Source organism: Lithobates pipiens, unplaced genomic scaffold (assembly GCF_037356315.1).
Source record: "Lithobates pipiens isolate NorthernLeopardFrog02 unplaced genomic scaffold, aLitPip1_a1.2 Scaffold_8, whole genome shotgun sequence".
Taxonomy (NCBI): domain Eukaryota; kingdom Metazoa; phylum Chordata; class Amphibia; order Anura; family Ranidae; genus Lithobates; species Lithobates pipiens.
In genome coordinates, this window is record NW_027507903.1 from 17,070,266 (window position 1) to 17,088,153 (window position 17,888).

The following is a 17,888-nucleotide window of genomic DNA, read 5'->3' on the forward strand; positions in this document are numbered from 1 at the left end:
TTCTTTCTTCTTCTTTCTTCTTCTTTCTTCTTTCTTCTTCCTTCTTCCTTCTTCCTTCTTTCTTCTTTCTTCTTCCTTCTTTCTTCTTCAGTAAATAATGGATTCCAGGCAGCAACAATGTGCCGTCATGGAGCTCTTGATGAAGGAGCAGGCTGTCCAACATCCACAGACGGCTACAGAATGTTTACAGAGATGACACTGACCAGAACAATGTGCACTGATGGGTGAAGAAGTTTAAAGAAGAGGAAACCAACACTGAAGACCAACCACGCAGTGGGAGACCAGCGATGTCCGGCAGTCTGCACCCCTCCTTCATCAAGAACTCAATGATGACACGTTGCTTCTGCTTGGAATCCATTATTTACCTGCAATGAAAAAGAAGATGATGATTTACTATAGAGGGAGAGTGGCTCTAACAATATGTAAAATTTAAATGACTTGTGTAAGTCAATAAAACACGTATGCCTTCTTTTGCAATACTTTTAGTGCAGCCCTTGTACTTTGTCTGCGTAAAACGATGAAAAAACGATTACTGCCGATCTCCTCACTTGGACTCAAGCTCTCCCTGCTTCCTCCTTGAAGCAGTTCAAACTGAGAAGCAGAGTAATTGAATTTTTCCTGAAAAGTAACATGACGTTATCACACTTTTTGTTATTTTGTGCCTGCAGTGCTCCTCCACCTGCGGTAAAGGCCTGCAGTCCCGTGTAGTACAGTGTATGCACAAAGTGACTGGTCGCCATGGAATTGAATGTTCTTTTCTGTCGAAGCCAGTGGCCTACAGGCAATGTCATCAAGAAGCTTGCAATGAAAAAGTGAATGCCAACACCATCACATCTCCGAGACTTGGTTGGTAACTTAAAATTTTTAGAACTGCTTCTTTGTTTAAACTTAATGGCATTATTATGGTACATGGTATGTTCTGATTAATGGCTTATAAATATGACTTTTGAAAGCTGAACTCCAGGGATGATATGTTTTACGTACATACACTCGGCCAGCTTGGCACAGGGCAAGTATGCATATGTGAGACCTGATTGGCTTCTATAGAAGCTTTAAGTCGCTGAGCTACCACAGTGATGGCCGCGGTCTTCCAGGTGCTGTGCCGGGCAATTGATCTTCAGCATAGTAACCCCAATTTTATTCAAACAGTAGTATTTGCGGACAGCAACAGTTCAGTACCGATCCCACTGCAAATTATTTCAGTATGTCACAATGCATAGGAGACAGGTGTCCTACATGGTCAATTGCCATCATTACCCATACAGCTAGGTAAAAAAGTATTTGATCCCCTGCTGCGTTTGCCCACTGACAAAGAAATGATCAGTCTATAATTTTAATGGTCGGTTTATTTTAACAGTGAGAGACAGAATAACGACAGGAAAAAAAAAAAGAAAAAAAGAAAAACGCATTTCAACAAAGTTATCAATTGATTTGCATTTGATGAGTGAAATAAGTATTTGACCCCTTCGTAAAACATGGCTTGGTACTTGGTGGCCAAGCCCTTGTTGGCAATCAGAGGTCAGATGTTTCTTGTAGTTGGCCACCAGGTTTGCACACATCTCAGGAGGGATTTTGTCCCGCTCCTCTTTGCAGATCCTCTCCAAGTCATTAAGCTTTCGAGGCTGACGTTTGATAACTTTGGTAAACCTTAAGCGCCCACATATTTTCTATGGGATTAAGGTCTGGAGACTGGCTAGGCCACTCCAGGGCCTTAATGTGCTTCTTCTTGAGCCACTCCTTTGTTGTCTTGGCCATGTGTTTTGGGTCATTGTCATGCTGGAATACCCATCTATGACCCATTTTCAATGCCCTGGCTGAGGGAAGGAGGTTCTCACCCAAGATTTGAGGGTACACAGTTCCCCCCGTCCATCAACCCTTTGATGTGGTGAAGTTGTCCTGTCCCCTTAGCAGAAAACCACCCCCAAAAGCATAATGTTTCCACCTCAATGTTTGATGAGGGGGATGGTATTCTTGGGGGTCAGGTGCAGCATTCCTCCTCCTCCAAACACGTTGCGTTTAGTTAATGCCAAAGAGCTTGATTTTGGTCTCATCTGACCACAACACTTTCACCCAGTTCTCCTCTGAATCATCCAGATATTCATTAGCAAACTTCAGACAGGCCTGTACATGTGCTTTTTTGAGTAGGGGGACCTTGCAGGCACTGCAGGATTTCAGTCCTTGAGGGCGTAGTGTATTACCAATTGTTTTCTTGGTGACTATGGTCTCAGCTGCCTAGAGGTCATTGACAAGATTTTCTGGCTGATTCCTCATCGTTCTCATGATCATTGAAACTGCACGAGGTGCGATCTTGCATAGAGCCCCAGACCGAGAGAGATTGACGGTTATTTTTTTTTTCCATTTGCGAATAATCGCACCAACTGTTGTCTTTTATACAGGTAACAAGCTGAGATTAGCAGCACTCCCTTTAAGAGAGTGCTCCTAATCTCAGCTCATTACCTGTATAGAAGACACCCGGGAGCCAGAAATGTTGCTGTTTGATAGGGGGATCAAATACTTATTTCACTCATTAAAATGCAAATCAATTTGTAACTTTTTTGAAATTAGTTTTTCTGGAAATATTTGTTGTACTGTCTCTCGCTGTCAATATTAATTGTCAAAGGGCAAACATACAAAATCAGCAGGGGATAAAAGTACAACCCCCCCCCCCCTCACTGTACAGCCAAAAGTATGATACCTCCAACATGCAATGTTGGATACATTACAGCATTGGTCATAAATCCGTAAATCCCTCTTTGTGATACAGGTATATGTACATATTGTTCTATTAGCCCGCTATGACCAAGGTGACGTGGACAAAGCTTGTAGGAAATACATGATGGTTGTGTTTTTTAATCCAGCAAGTTGTTTCAATAATGCTGTAGTGAGTGCTGTACTTTTCTATGTATGTATGTATTTGTGCTGAGAGGACCTCTGAATGGCACCGCTGATTTCAGCATCTCTGGAGTAGACCGCAGGGGTGGAGTAGCTTTGACTCTGGATTGGCACTGGAACTGGTCATTGTACCCTAGAACTGTAATTGTAATCGTAATATAGACTGGAGACTTGTTATTATGGCCCAAGCGAAGTCCAACATCCATCCACAGCCTCCTACCGATCACGCTGAGATTGCTGCCCTTTGAAAACCGCAACACCTCCATGATGGCCATTCTGATGCCCAGACCCGCTTTCCTGGAACCTGAAATCATTCCTTTCAGTTATGTTGGATAAAAAAAAAATCTGTTCAATTTTGTTTACATAGATAGCCAAATTTGAAATGTCCTTTCTCTACATGGTTCAGCTCTATATAATTTCATAACAACAAGGTTGCACCCTATTGGTTGGACAAGGTGGGGTGATGATGTCACAATCTCCACCTCATCCAATCAGAGAGTACTTTGCATTAATTGAGAAAATGCAAAGCATTCTCTGAATGGAACCCGTGCTGTATTCAGTAAGCAGCAGGGCAGCCACTTGGCGCAGGACCCAGAAGCTAGTGTAGATCACTGGGGTAATGGTGCTTATTAGAGTAATTCCCAGCTTCTAGAGCAGTGATTCTCAACCAGGTTTCCTCCAAAGATTGCTAGGGGTTCATTCAGAATTGGGCAATTTCTGCCTGTCAGATAAGTTCCCACTGACACCATTGATCTTTTTAGCTATCTGTAAGGAGGTAATTCTTCCCACTGACCATCACACTAATGTATCAGGAGTTGTAGATTTCTAATTTTTATCAGGGGTTCCCCGAGACCGGAGAACTATTTCAAGGGTTCCTCTGTGTTGAAAAGGTTGACATAGGCTGTTCTAGAGGGATCCCACAGGTATGGACCATACACACTTACATTGGTCCAAGCTGGATGGTAAAATCGCCATACCTGGAATCGAGCTTTGAGGCCACATTTACACTTGAGCGTCGTTTTGTTTCACTTTCTTTCTTGTTTTTATGCACGTATTTGTGTGTTTTTGTAGTGTTTTAAAAGAGTTTTTGAGCTTTGACATTTTTGTTATTAGCGAATAGAGAAATCTGTCATCTGTTTCATCATTTGTTGCTATGTTTTTCAGCTTTTTCATCTGCTTTTAATTATTGTTAGGGTTGGCATTGGGGTTAGGGTTACGGCTAGGGATTAATTGTATTTATTAATATTATGTTTTATTTATTTATTTTTTGTCAAGGTTTATTTTATTTTATTTATTTATAGATTATTCTTTTTTATTTATTTTTCTGGGGGGATGTTGGGTTAGGTGCTAGATTTAGTGGTTAAGGTTGGGGTTAGAGGTTCATTTATTTAATTTATTATTTATTTGATTGATTTGTTAATGGTTATTATTTTTATTTTAATTATTGTATTTGAGCAGAAAACCACTCAAAAACTTGCAACAAAACACGTGAAAACGTTCAAAAAAACGCACAAATTGCACATTTCAATACATTGCTCTAGGAAGAAAAACCTTCAAAAACATGACAGCCAGCCAAGATCACATTTGTTGCTATGTTTTTTAGCTTTTTCATCTGCTTTTATTTATTTAATTATTGTTAGGGTTAGCGTTGGGGGTAAGGGTTAAGTTTACGGCTAGGGATTAATTGTATTTATTAATATTATGAGTTATTTATTTATTTTTTTGTCAGGGTTTATTTTTTTATTTATTTATATATTATTCTTTATTATTTTTATTTTAGGGGGGTTGCTGGGTTAGGTGCTAGATTTAGTGGTTACGGTTGGGGTTAGAGGTTCATTTATTATTTATTTAATAGTTTTGTTAATGATTATTATTTTTATTTTTATTATTGTATTTGAGCAGAAAACCACGCAAAAACTTGCAACAAAACACGCAGAAACGAAAAAAAAAAACCTTCAAAAACATACCAGCCTGCCCAGATCACATTTGTTGCTATGTTTTTTCAGCGTTTTCATCTGCTTTTATTTATTTAATTATTGTTAGCGTTGGGGGTAAGGGTTAGGTTTACGGCTAGGGATTAATTAATTGTATTTATTTATTAATATTAGGAGTTCTTCTTTTTTTTATTTTTGTCAGGGTTTATTTTATTTATATATTATTCTTTTTTCTTTTTATTTTTGGCGGGTGTTGGGTTAGGTGCTTGATTTAGTGGTTACGGTTGGGGTTAGAGGTTCATTTATTTAATTGTTTTGTTAATGGTTGTTATTTTTATTTTTATTATTGTATTTGAGCAGAAAACCACTCAAAAACTAGCAACAAAACATGTGGAAACGTTAAAATAAAAAACGCACAAATTGCACATTTCAATGCATTTCTCTAGGGGAAAAAAAAAAACCTTCAAAAACATACCAGCCTGCCCAGATCACATTTGTTGCTATGTTTTTTCAGCGTTTTCATCTGCTTTTATTTATTTAATTATTGTTAGCGTTGGGGGTAAGGGTTAGGTTTACGGCTAGGGATTAATTAATTGTATTTATTTATTAATATTAGGAGTTCTTCTTTTTTTTATTTTTGTCAGGGTTTATTTTATTTATATATTATTCTTTTTTCTTTTTATTTTTGGCGGGTGTTGGGTTAGGTGCTTGATTTAGTGGTTACGGTTGGGGTTAGAGGTTCATTTATTTAATTGTTTTGTTAATGGTTGTTATTTTTATTTTTATTATTGTATTTGAGCAGAAAACCACTCAAAAACTAGCAACAAAACATGTGGAAACGTTAAAATAAAAAACGCACAAATTGCACATTTCAATGCATTTCTCTAGGGGAAAAAAAAAAACCTTCAAAAACATACCAGCCTGCCCAGATCACATTTGTTGCTATGTTTTTCATCTGCTTTTATTTATTTATTGTTAGCGTTGGGGGGTAAGGGTTAGGTTTACGGCTAGGGATTAATTAATTGTATTTATTTATTAATATTATGAGTTATTTATTTATGTTTTTGTCAGGGTTTATTATATATATATATATATATATATGTATGTGTGTGTGTGTGTGTGTGTGTGTGTGTATATATATATATATATATAATGTATGTATATTATTCTTTTTTTGGGGGGGTTGTTGGGTTAGGTGCTAGATTTAGTGGCTAAGGTTGGGGTTAGAGGTTCATTTATTTCATTTACTATTTATATAATATTTATTATTTTTATTTTTGGGGGGGTGTTGGGTTAGGTGCTAGATTTAGTGGTTAAGGTTGGGGTTAGAGGTTCATTTATTTCATTTATTATTTATCTAATATTTAATATTTTTATTAATGGTTAGTATTTTTTGGGGGGGGGGGGTGTTGGGTTAATTGCTAGATTTAGTGGTTAAGGTTGGGGTTAGAGGTTCATTTATTTCATTTATTATTTATCTAATATTTAATATTTTTATTAATGGTTAGTATTTTTGGGGGGGGGGGGTGTGTTGGGTTAATTGCTAGATTTAGTGGCTAAGGTTGGGGTTAGAGGTTCATTTATTTCATTTATTATTTATTTAATATTTTTATTAATGGTTATTATTTTTATTTTTGGGGGGGTGTTGGGTTAGGTGCTCAATTTAGTGGTTAAGGTTGGGGTTAGAGGTTCATTTATTGAATTTATGATGTATCTAATATTTAATATTTTTATTAATGGTTATTATTTTTATTCTAATTATTGTATTTGAGCAGAAAACCACTCAAAAACTTGCTACAAAATGCACGGAAATGTTCAAAAACGCACATATTGCGCATTTCAATGCATTTCTCAATGCAAAAACTCTTCAAAAATATACCAACCTGCCCAGGTTGAGCTACAAAAGAAGCTCCAGAACTTTTTGAGCTTCGGGCAACTTGAGGTGGAGATGTGAACCATAGAGGATAATAGATTTTTGTTTTTTTCCCCCCCATCCGCGTTTTTGAAAGTTCGAGCTACACAACGCTCAGGTGTGAATGCAGCCTATGTCAAGTCCAGTATAGCCCAAGATGATCACTTCAGAGACATGTTAATAAATCCTAATCAGTGTTGTCTACTTCAATGCATCCTTAGGAACCACACGATGATTGGCTTTCATAAAGTCAGAGAGAAGAAAATTGGCATCAGTTGGGTTTTTGCCCTCATTTATAGTTCCGCATTTTCACGTCCTGCTGTCTTTATCATACAACCCTAACCAAGCTTTTCTTCTTGCAGCTGCACTGACATACAAGTGCACTGGTGACCAGTGGACGGTGTACTGCCGAGTTATCCGGGAGAAGAACCTCTGCCAGGATATGAGGTGGTACCAGCGATGCTGCCAGACCTGCAGAGACTTCTATGCCAACAAGCTGCAGCCACAGAGCTAGTAGCCCCATAGCACTGACCGGGGCATTGCCATAAGAGCAGTGCTGCCACCATCACACAAGACTTGAACACTGGTGCTCTTCATGTCAGGAGACCCAACATGGCTAGCACCAGAACCCAAAGAACAAGAGTTAAATATCCCGTATAATGCTGTGCTTGTTCTGCTTCACAAAAAAAAAAAAAAGGTTTCCTCGTAGCTGTTTTGTCCACACGTGGAATGACTATATGGATCGGGCATACATTCTCAGGCAGCTCAAAGAAGACTGGAGGAAACTGGTAATCTGTGATGGCTTGTGCGAAAAAGGTGAGACTCGGGCACAAAACCACATGATGATTCACATGGGTGCTCCTGGCAAAGTGAGGCCACTTGCCGTAACTTTGCAGTTACCAAGTCATTATGCAGTATGGTACTGCCGGACATGGACGACTGCCCGATGACAACATTTTAAGGTGCTTTGTGAGTGTTGCACATTTGCACAATCGTGCGTGACGGCCTGTCCTTGTTTACAGGCAACAACTTTATTATTATATATATTTCTTTTTTGTACCACAATAGGCTATTCGAAAAAAAAAAAAAAATTACACCATTTGTACTGTCTGAAAGAATCAGCATCTCAAATATATGATGTCATAGTTACTGTCAAATATTATTGTATTATTATAAATCTGTTCTGGAAATTGACATTCCAGCTACAATGTGAACGTGAGGCACATGGAGAGTCTCCACCCTTAATCTCATTTGCCTTTCAGCTTGAGGTTGTCATTGCCCTTTTTGATGCGCCAGAAGGAGGAGGCGGGGTTGTTGTTTTTTCTTATTTTTTTTATTTTTTTGTAATCCATCATTTGGGTACCACTCAGCACCCCATTCCATTGATGGGGAAAAGTATGGGCTTACTTGTTTAATATGGTCTACCTTTACCAGTGGTGGTCAAGAATGAGCTTCTGGAGGACCTTACATGCTGCCTTAGACCCCTCCAAACAGCTGCACATAATCTTAATTCGAAAAAGAGAAAAAAAAACTACATCCAAGAATGTTGGTTTTTATTTTATTTTTTCCTGCGACTTATTGAGGAACCTAAAAATGTAATACTTCTTACATAGGATAAATGGACCACCAACACCATGAACTTTTCTTGACAGTAAGGAGCCTGTGACGAAACAGGCATTTCCATTGGTAGATGTAGACCATCTCTATTATTTAAATATTGATTGCGAGCAAACACCAGATAGTGGGAATGCCGCTCCAGGCTCCTATGTGTCCAGATCTGACGGCTCGTGCCGAAGGGGTGCGGGCTGAAGGAGATTTGGTGTTGGCTCAGTAAACACAAATTTGAAAAACGAAAACCTCCTAAATGCAGCACATCCTGCAAAGGCTAATGCAGCGTGTACACGATCGGAATTCTCGTCGGAAAAGCCTTGGATGGTTTTTCCAACGGAATTCCGCTTAAGCTTGTGTTGCCTACACACGGTCACACCAAATTCCGACCGTCAAGAACGCGGTGACGTTCAACACTACGACGAGCCGCCAAAAATTAAGTTCAATGCTTCCAAGCATGCGTCTAATGCCGCGTACACGCGACCTGAATTCTCATCGGAAAAAGCTCTGATGGTTTTCCCGATGGAATTCGGCTCAAGCTGTCTTGCCTACACACAGTCACATCAAATTCCAATCATTTATAATGCGGTGACGTACAACACGTACGACGTGACTAGAAAAAGGAAGTTCAATAGCCAGTAGCCAATAGCGTCTGTCTCATAGTTTAATCTGAGCATGCCTGATTTTTGGCGTGTCGGAATTGCATACACACGATCGGAATTACCGATAGAAAGTTTTTCCGTCGGGAAAATTGAGAACATGCTATCAATTTTTGGCTGGCGGAAATTCGGACAGCTAAATTCCGATGGAGCATACACACGGTCGCATTTTCCAATGAAAAGCTCTCATCTGTCTTTTTCTGGCCGGAATTCCGATTGTGTGTACGCGGCATAATTGTTTCCAAGCATGCATCGAATTGTTTCCGAGCATGCATCTGAATTTTGCGCGTTGGAATTGCCACAGACGATCGGAATTTCCGATAGAAACTCTTTCCGTCGGAAAAATTGAGAACATGCTCTATCTTTTGCCGGCCGAAATTCCACCAGCAAAAGTCCGATGGAGCATACACACACGGTCGCATTTTCCGATGAAAAGCTCTCATCTGTCTTTTGCTGGCCGAATTTCCGATCATGTGTACGTGGCATTACAGCTTCTATAGTAGAAGCAGCCTCAGGTCGGGCTCCATCCAGGTCACACCTCCCAACGAGTTTCGCCATCATGGATTAAGCCTTGGGGCAGGGTGAAACACATTGGAGCATGGCCTGGATGGAGCCCAACATGAGGCTACTCTAGACCTCGGGGCATTCTTTGCAGGACTTGCGGCATTTGAGACGTTTTTGTTTTTCGTGCCTACAGTATATAAATATTGATGACTTGTATGTGGTGTTCATCATCCAATCAGCAGGTGTATGAATCACAAAAGTGGCTGGACACAGTAAAGCTGGCCATACACCAATACAAAGGTTTCTTTTGGACCACAGTTGACAACAGGATGGACATTTCTCTTGAACGAATGAATTCCTAACAGCGAATGAGGTTTTCATTTGGGAAAGTCTATTTATTCCAAAATTGAATGTTAAAAGCAAATTCAATTTAGAAGTACTTTCAGCCAAAATTCATCAAGTCATTGAATGTACTCCACTGTGTCACCTACTAGTGTATGGGCAACTTTACAAGTCCCTTGGCAGTATTCAATGGTGTATTTATCTGTGTGACTGGAGTTCAACTTTAACCCCCAAAGGTGGCTTGTGCATTCTTATCAGCAGTTCTCATGGAAATGTTGGGTGTTGAGGTGTTGGGGCTTTTGGGGTTATCTGCCACTAAGGAGCAATGTCCCTGGGCGCACTGTATCCATGATATCCCAAGATAATGGCCTCCAGTTACTTTGCTGTTGCACTTTCCAAGCTTCATTGAGGTCCAATGTTCTGAAATGTTGCCCTTTTAAAAACGAGAACAAATCTGAGGCCTGCTCTTTTTATAAATTGTAACAGGGACTATTGTGGGAATGTGACATGTTGTGTGTGGGCACATCCAGAGTCGGGCCATCCAGTGCTCATGGCAAAGAAAGAGAGCAGAATCCTCCTCCCTGTAGCTATCTTGACCACTGATCTGTGCTCCATTCTCTAGCTACCCGAATGACAGGATTCCGCCCCCCCCCCCCTCCACAAAACAATACTGCACCCAAGGCAAGTGCCCCTCCTGCCCCCCCCCCTTGTCCGGGTGCTGGACACATCATAAATGTATCAAAAATGTCCCTTTTTTGTTCTTCTCCCTTCACAGGACGGGTAATCCCAACGATCTCAAATGGTCCTCTTCATCCTTATTTTTGACAAGTGGAAATTCTTCCACCGCTTTCTTTATGCAAACCTTTTGTAACCCCAAAAGCCGTTTCTACAGGTTCTATGAAATGATCTGATACTTCAGCTTCTTAGTGTTTATCTTCATGTAGCTATTTCTGTTTACTTTCATACTGGATTCATCATTAAAGCATATATAACCCCCCCCCCCCCCCAAAAAAAAAAGTAATATATTGGAGCTCCCAATCCTTCGATGGGATGTCTGCATTTGTTTTCTACTTTTTGTTTTTTGGTTCTTTTTTTCTCTATTTTCACATCTGGCCAGTAACTTGCATCTGATCTTTGTGAGGCTCCTCTATCTATAGAGGAGCAATGGAGACACTCTTGGCAGCAGCATTGTCAATCGAGGGGGGGCGCTAGCAGATTTTGATGGGCTTGACTAACGAACTCCGGCAGCAGTTTTTTTTTTTTTGTTTCCTTTTGGGTTAAAGGTTTTGCATGAATAAAGAAAAGCTGACCATTGTAAGCACACCTTCCAGTGTTAAATGGTTTGTCTCAACCTTCTAACTGCGATTTTTTTTTTTTTTTTTTTTTGCTGGACAGCTTGGTCCATTAACCACTTCAGCCCCAGAAGAATTTACCCCCCTTCCTGACCAGAGAACTTTTTGCGATACGGCACTGCGTCGATTTAACGGACAATTGCGCGATCGTGTGACGTTGCACTCAAACAAAATTGACGTCCTTTTTTTCCCCACAAATAGAGCGTTCTTTTGGTGGTATTTGATCTCCTCTGCGGTTTTTATTTTTTTGCACTATAAACAAACAAAAAAAACGACAATTTTGAAAAAAAAGCATTATTTTTTACTTTTTGCTATAATATACCCAAAAAATATATAAAAAAATAATAATTTGTTTCTCAGTTTAGGCCGATATGTATTCTTCTACATATTTTTGGTAAAAAAAAAAATCGCAATAAGTGTATATTGATTGGTTTGCGCAAAACTTATAGCATCTACAAAATAGGGGATAGATTTATGGCATTTTTAGTATTATTATTTTTTTCTGCTACTAATGCGTCTGTGATTTTTACCGTGACTGCGACATTGCGGCGGGCAAATCGGACACTTTTGACACTATTTTGGGACCAGTGACATTTATACAGTGACCAGTGCTATACAAATGCACTGATTACTGTGTAAATGACACTGGCAGGGAAGGGGTTATACACTAGGGGGCGATCAAGGGGTTAAGTGTGTTTTAGGGAGTGATTCTAACTGTAAGGGGGGATGGGCTCACTACAACATGACAGCGATCACTGCTCCCGATGACAGGGAGCAGATCTATGTCATGTTGCTAGGCAGACCAGGGAAATGCCTTGTTTACATGGGCATCTCCCCGTTCTGTCGCTGCGTGTCACGATCGCGGGACCCGAGGCCACGTGACCCGCGGGCATGCTCATGAAGTACGCGGCGGCCGCGTGCGCACCCACAATGCCGCGTCTTAAAGGGGTCGTACCATTTGAGCAGCCGTGCCATTGTGCTGACATACATCATTATGCGCTATTCGGCAAGCGGTTAAAGTAAGTTAGAAAAAAAAAAATAACACTTACTGGCCAGATCACCAGGTGAAAATAAAGATATAAAAATTGCCAAAAAATAAATAAATGATGAAGCCACAACGTGGTTAATCTGCAATATATTACATTTTGGCTTTTATGTTTAGGTATGCTTTAAAGTTAGTGTTACTAAACCCAGGACTCTGCATTCACTATTTCTGGTCTCCCACAGTACACAGAGCATGGAAATGCAATCATTTTAGTAAATATAAACTGCTGAATACCTTTTCTCATCAGCAGTATATAGCAGTCTTGTGGCTTCTATCAGTGCCTTGTTAAACTTTGTAGGAGTTTTCATACTGCACTGAGCTGTCCTATCAGGATGCAGGACCCCTGACCCTCTGTCTGGACAGTGCGGATTGGCCCTGTGCTGATCGCATGCACCCTCCCAAGAAAAAAAATCTCTAGCAATACACACCAAACTGAGCACGTGCAGAGTGCCCCCAAGGTTCTGTTCTATCAGCAGATGGTTTGGGGACAGTGGAAGAAGGGGAGGATCAGAGAAGACAGGATCAAACAGCCTTTGTACACAATGCAGAGGATTAACCCCTTAGGTTCCACACTGAGTATAACGAGCATGCTTTACTGCATATACACACAGATTTTACTGTTGTGGGTTTAGTAACACTTTTAATGCCTTTAGGGAGAGCACATTGCACAGGAGAGAAGGCAGTTCTGTGGGTCGTATAAAACAATGCAAAACATGAATTGGTTATTGACTTTGCTATGGAGGTTTTACTGGTTCCTAGTGAAATAATAAGCTGATTTTTCCATAGATGCTAGATGGCCATTCTTCTGATAGAATAGCATATGAAGACTTCCACAAGCACTAATGACAGCCCCAAAGCCAGGCTTGTAAATAGCTGACTGCCAAAAGCCCCACTGTCCTTCTCCGAACACTGATATCCCTGGAGGGTCATCTGCAGTCACAGGTACCCCTAGACTTCCCAGCCATGGCTCAATCCTGGCAACACTAAGGGGTCTGTTTTTATTTTTTTTTTTAATGTTGGATGAGAAGACAAACATTTACCCAGCTCTGATGAATTCTGATCATATTTCCTAAGATCGGCAGCTCCATCTAGTGGCCATAATGCGGTATTTTTTTTTTCTTAGTGGGATATTTTGCTGAAGTACTTGATACCGCCACTAGATGGAGCCGAGGATCACAGGAAATTACTGTATGAAGCTAAAAACAGTCAGAATTTAGCTGATGTCATTGGGTACTATAATTCACAAAGTGTCTGCCTTCTGTATGTATGTGATGAAATACACAAACAGAATTGGTGAGGTGCTCGGTTTTATTCCGGAATCCACAGTGTATATATAGAGACATTATCTCATGTGGACGGTTGAGTTGTTTGTTTTTTATTCTTTTTTTTTTATGTTCTCTTTCTTTTGTGATATTTGGAAATACCACCATAATGTATTTGCATCAGATGTAAGGAAGATCTAAGAGTCATAGTGGTACCACTATTATATCACACACATTGTACTAGATATTTTATAGTTCTAGATTTTGTTTATAAGCGTAGATATAAAATGCCAATCTAATGGTCATCACCTCCAGCTCTTACAATGCACTTCTCAGATGCAGTCAGTCTGGGTTGTAGTCCATTAAAGTAGATCATTTGATAACTTGGTTTACAAAAAGAGATACTTCTAGTGGAGTTTTAGAAAATAAGATGGCAAGAGCAAAGGTGTGTAATAATGCATAGCAACCCATCAGGAAGATATTGTGTGATTTTTTTATTTTTTATTTTTTTAGTTCAGGGGTAAATCTTTCAGCACGAGGGCCACTTTGTATGTTTCACAAATATTCACTGGACGAAAAACTCAGTTTTATTGATGAATTAGTTCCCCTATACATCAGGGTCCCCATCAGAGCCGTCCCCACCCCCATCAATGTGCCCTTCATAGTCCCATCTAACATCAGGGGCCCACTTTACATCAGGGTCCCCATCAGAGGCCCAATTTACATCAGGGTCCCCATCAGAGGCCCACTTTACATCAGGGTCCCCATCAGAGGCCCACTTTACATCAGGGTCCCTATCATAGTGCCCCCTTACATCAGGGTCCCCATCAGAGTCCCCCTAACAGCAGTGTCCCCTTTTTCATGAGGGTACCCGTCGGAGCACTCCTTCACATAAGGATTTCCATCATAGTCCCCCCCCCCCCCACTAAGGGCTCCCGTCAGGGTCCCCCTTACATCAGATTCCCCCCTAACATTAGTGTTCCCACCAGAGTCCCCCACTACATCAGGGTCTCGATCAGAGTCCCCCTTCCACCAGTGTGTACCCTTACATCAGGGTCCCCTTTGGAGTTCCCATTCACATCAGGATTTCCATCAGATTCCCCCCCTCACATCAGGGTCCCCATCAGAGTCATTCCCCTTACATCAGACTCCCCATCAGTTCCCCTAACATCAGTGCCCCATTTTACATCTGGGTTCCTATCAGAGTTCCCCACACATGCGCACACACATCAGTGTCCCCATCTTAGTCCCCCTTCACATCAGAGGTCCCCCTTGCAACTGGATTCCCATCAAGGTCCCCCCCCCCCCACCTACATCATGGTCCCCATAAGAGTCCCCTCATATCAGAACCTCTCTTACATCGGGCTCTGCATCATAGCCCCCCCTTCCATCAGGGTCCCTTTTTACATCAGAGTTCCCCTTTACATTAATATTTCCATCAGAGTCACACACACACACACACACACACACACACACACACACACACACACACACACACACACACACACATCAGTGTACCCATCATAGTTAGTTCCCCTTCACATCAGAGTCCCCTCATATCAGAGGCTCTGCATCATAGCCCCCCCCCCCCTTCCATCAGGGTCCCTTTTTACATCAGAGTTCCCGTTTACATCAAGATCCCCACACACACACACACACACCAGTGTCCCCATCATAGTCCCTCTTCACATCAGAGGTCTCCCTTGCATCTGGGTCCCCATCAGAGTCCCCTTATATCAGAGCTTCCCTTACATCGCACTCCCCATCATTTCCCCTAACAGTGTCCCCTTTTACATCTGGGTTCCCATCAGAGTTCCCCGTTTACAGCAATGTTTCCATCAGAGTCCCCCCACACACACACATCAGTATTCACATCAGAGGTCCCCCTTGCAACTGGGTTCCCATCAAGCCCCCCCCCCCCCGCATCAGGGTCCCCTTATATTAGAGCCTCCCTTACATCAGGCTCCGTCCGCATCATAGTCCCCCCTTCCATCAAGGTCCCTTTTTTCCATGAGAGTTCCCCTTTACATCAAGATTTCCATCAGAATTCCCCCCACACACATCAGTGCCCCCATCCTAGCTCCCCTATATATGAGTGTTCCCCCCCTTGCAACAGCATTCCTGTCAGAGTCCCTCTAACATCAGGTCCCCCCCCCCACCCCCATACATCAGAGTTCCCCTTATATCAGAACCTCTCAATGGATGTTGGGTAACAGTGGAGACCAAAGGCCTCCTGTGCTCACCTGAATCCTCAATCTGTGGATGCGCCCCTGACCCCAGCTGCAGGATGAATGTGTGAATGTGGCCCTGGTGGGGGGGGGGGGGGGGGCTGTAGTTCGGGGACCCCTTATCTAGTTCATTAATGTGTATTGGATTAGCAGCTGTGGGCCGGTGCACGTTATTGGTCTAAGGGGCATTGATGGAATCCAAAAACGGTGAAATTAATTCATTGTTCTGATTTCTATTTAGTTATCATAAATTATGAGAATTTCTTCCATTGGTTAAGCTTAATGTTGTTCCATGTTTAGACTAAGGTAAAACATAAAAATAACTACGGATAGATGTGGCCAATGAATAAAAACGATCGCTACAATTTATGAAATCCTAACCTGTGATCGAAAAAACGTGATCCGTTATTTTCAATAGGATTGAAGCTGATTTTTTGTAATATATATTTTTAGTCTATTTTCCACTTTCTTTTCTAACCATTCATTACCAGTGGCTCCTCTTTTTCTTCTTTTAGTCCACATAATGAAAGAATCGCTACTTTACTTCTATCTGAATGTCCGTAGTCTATTGGGGTTTTATTAGATTGTTATTCTCTGCCATCTAGTGGTCAGATAGTGTTATTTCAGAAGTACAGATTACTATGAGTATTACTGCTGGTTAAACAGAGAACATTTCAGATATAATCAACTAGTTCCATAGCACTATAACTATCCTAACCCCAGGATGTATTAGATGCATGACAAAGAGGGGAGGGCAATAGAATAAACAGCTTGACAAGCATGCATTCAGCTTATTCATGTACCGACTACCGAGGATGCTTTAATGCACAGGGATTGTTTGGCAACCATCACTAAAGGTGAACAAATCCTTTAAAGCAGTGGTCTCCAAACTGTGTGGCCCACGGGCCAAATGCGGCCATTTGCCAGCCTTTACCCGGCCCTTGGGGCAGTATTCCTCCCACTGACACCAGTGATGGGACACTATTTCTCCCACTGAAACCAGTAATGGGCCATTGTACCACTGACACCAGTTATGGGCCACTAGTCCTCCCACTGACACCAGTAATGGGCCACTAGTCCTCCCACTGACACCAGCTATGGGCCACTAGTCCTCCCACTGACACCAGTTATGGGCCACTAGTCCTCCCACTGGCACCAGTTATGGGCCACTAGTCCTCCCACTGGCACCAGTTGTGGGCCACTAGTCCTCCCACTGGCACCAGTTGTGGGCCACTAGTCCTCCCACTGGCACCAGTTGTGGGCCATTAGTCCTCCCACTGACACCAGTTGTGGGCCACTAGTCCTCCCACTGACACCAGTTGTGGGCCACTAGTCCTCCCACTGACACCAGTTGTGGGCCACTAGTCCTCCCACTGACACCAGTTGTGGGCCACTAGTCCTCCCACTGACACCAGTTGTGGGCCACTAGTCCTCCCACTGACACCAGTTGTGGGCCACTAGTCCTCCCACTGACACCAGTTGTGGGCCACTAGTCCTCCCACTGGCACCAGTGATGAGGCACTAGTCCTCCCACTGACACCAGTAATGAGGCACTAGTCCTCCCACTGACACCAGTGATGAGGCAGTAGTCCTCCCACTGACACCAGTGATGGGGCACTAGTCCTTCCACTGACACCAGTGATGGGGCACTAGTCCTTCCACTGACACCAGTGATGGGGCACTAGTCCTCCCACTGACACCAGTGATGGGGCACTAGTCCTCCCACTGACACCAGTGATGGGGCACTAGTCCTCCCACTGACACCAGTGATGGGGCACTAGTCCTCCCACTGACACTAGTGATGGGGCACTAGTCCTCCCACAGACACTAGTGATGGGGCACTAGTCCTCCCACTGACACTAGTGATGGGGCACTAGTCCTCCCACTGACACTAGTGATGGGGCACTAGTCCTCCCACTGACACTAGTGGGGGGGCACTAGTCCTCCCACTGACACTAGTGGTGGGGCACTAGTCCTCCCACTGACACTAGTGATGGGGCACTAGTCCTCCCACTGACACTAGTGATGAGGCACTAGTCCTCCCACTGACACCAGTGATGGGGCACTAGTCCTCCCACTGACACTAGTGATGGGGCACTAGTCCTCCCACTGACACTAGTGATGGGGCACTAGTCCTCCCACTGACACTA

General features: G+C 42.3%; 1 protein-coding gene across 1 annotated transcript in view; it reads left to right on the plus strand.

The window, feature by feature from the left end:
* Positions 1 to 7,895, plus strand: part of LOC143964450 (A disintegrin and metalloproteinase with thrombospondin motifs 17-like) — a 435,585-nt gene extending 427,690 nt beyond the window's left edge. Inside the window, exons 23-24 of the mRNA XM_077474178.1 lie at positions 669 to 846; positions 7,101 to 7,895. Coding sequence (XP_077330304.1) covers positions 669 to 846; positions 7,101 to 7,252 — 330 coding nt within the window. The 3' untranslated portion in view covers positions 7,253 to 7,895. The remainder of the gene's footprint in view (positions 1 to 668; positions 847 to 7,100) is intronic.
* Positions 7,896 to 17,888: the final 9,993 nt, after the last annotated feature.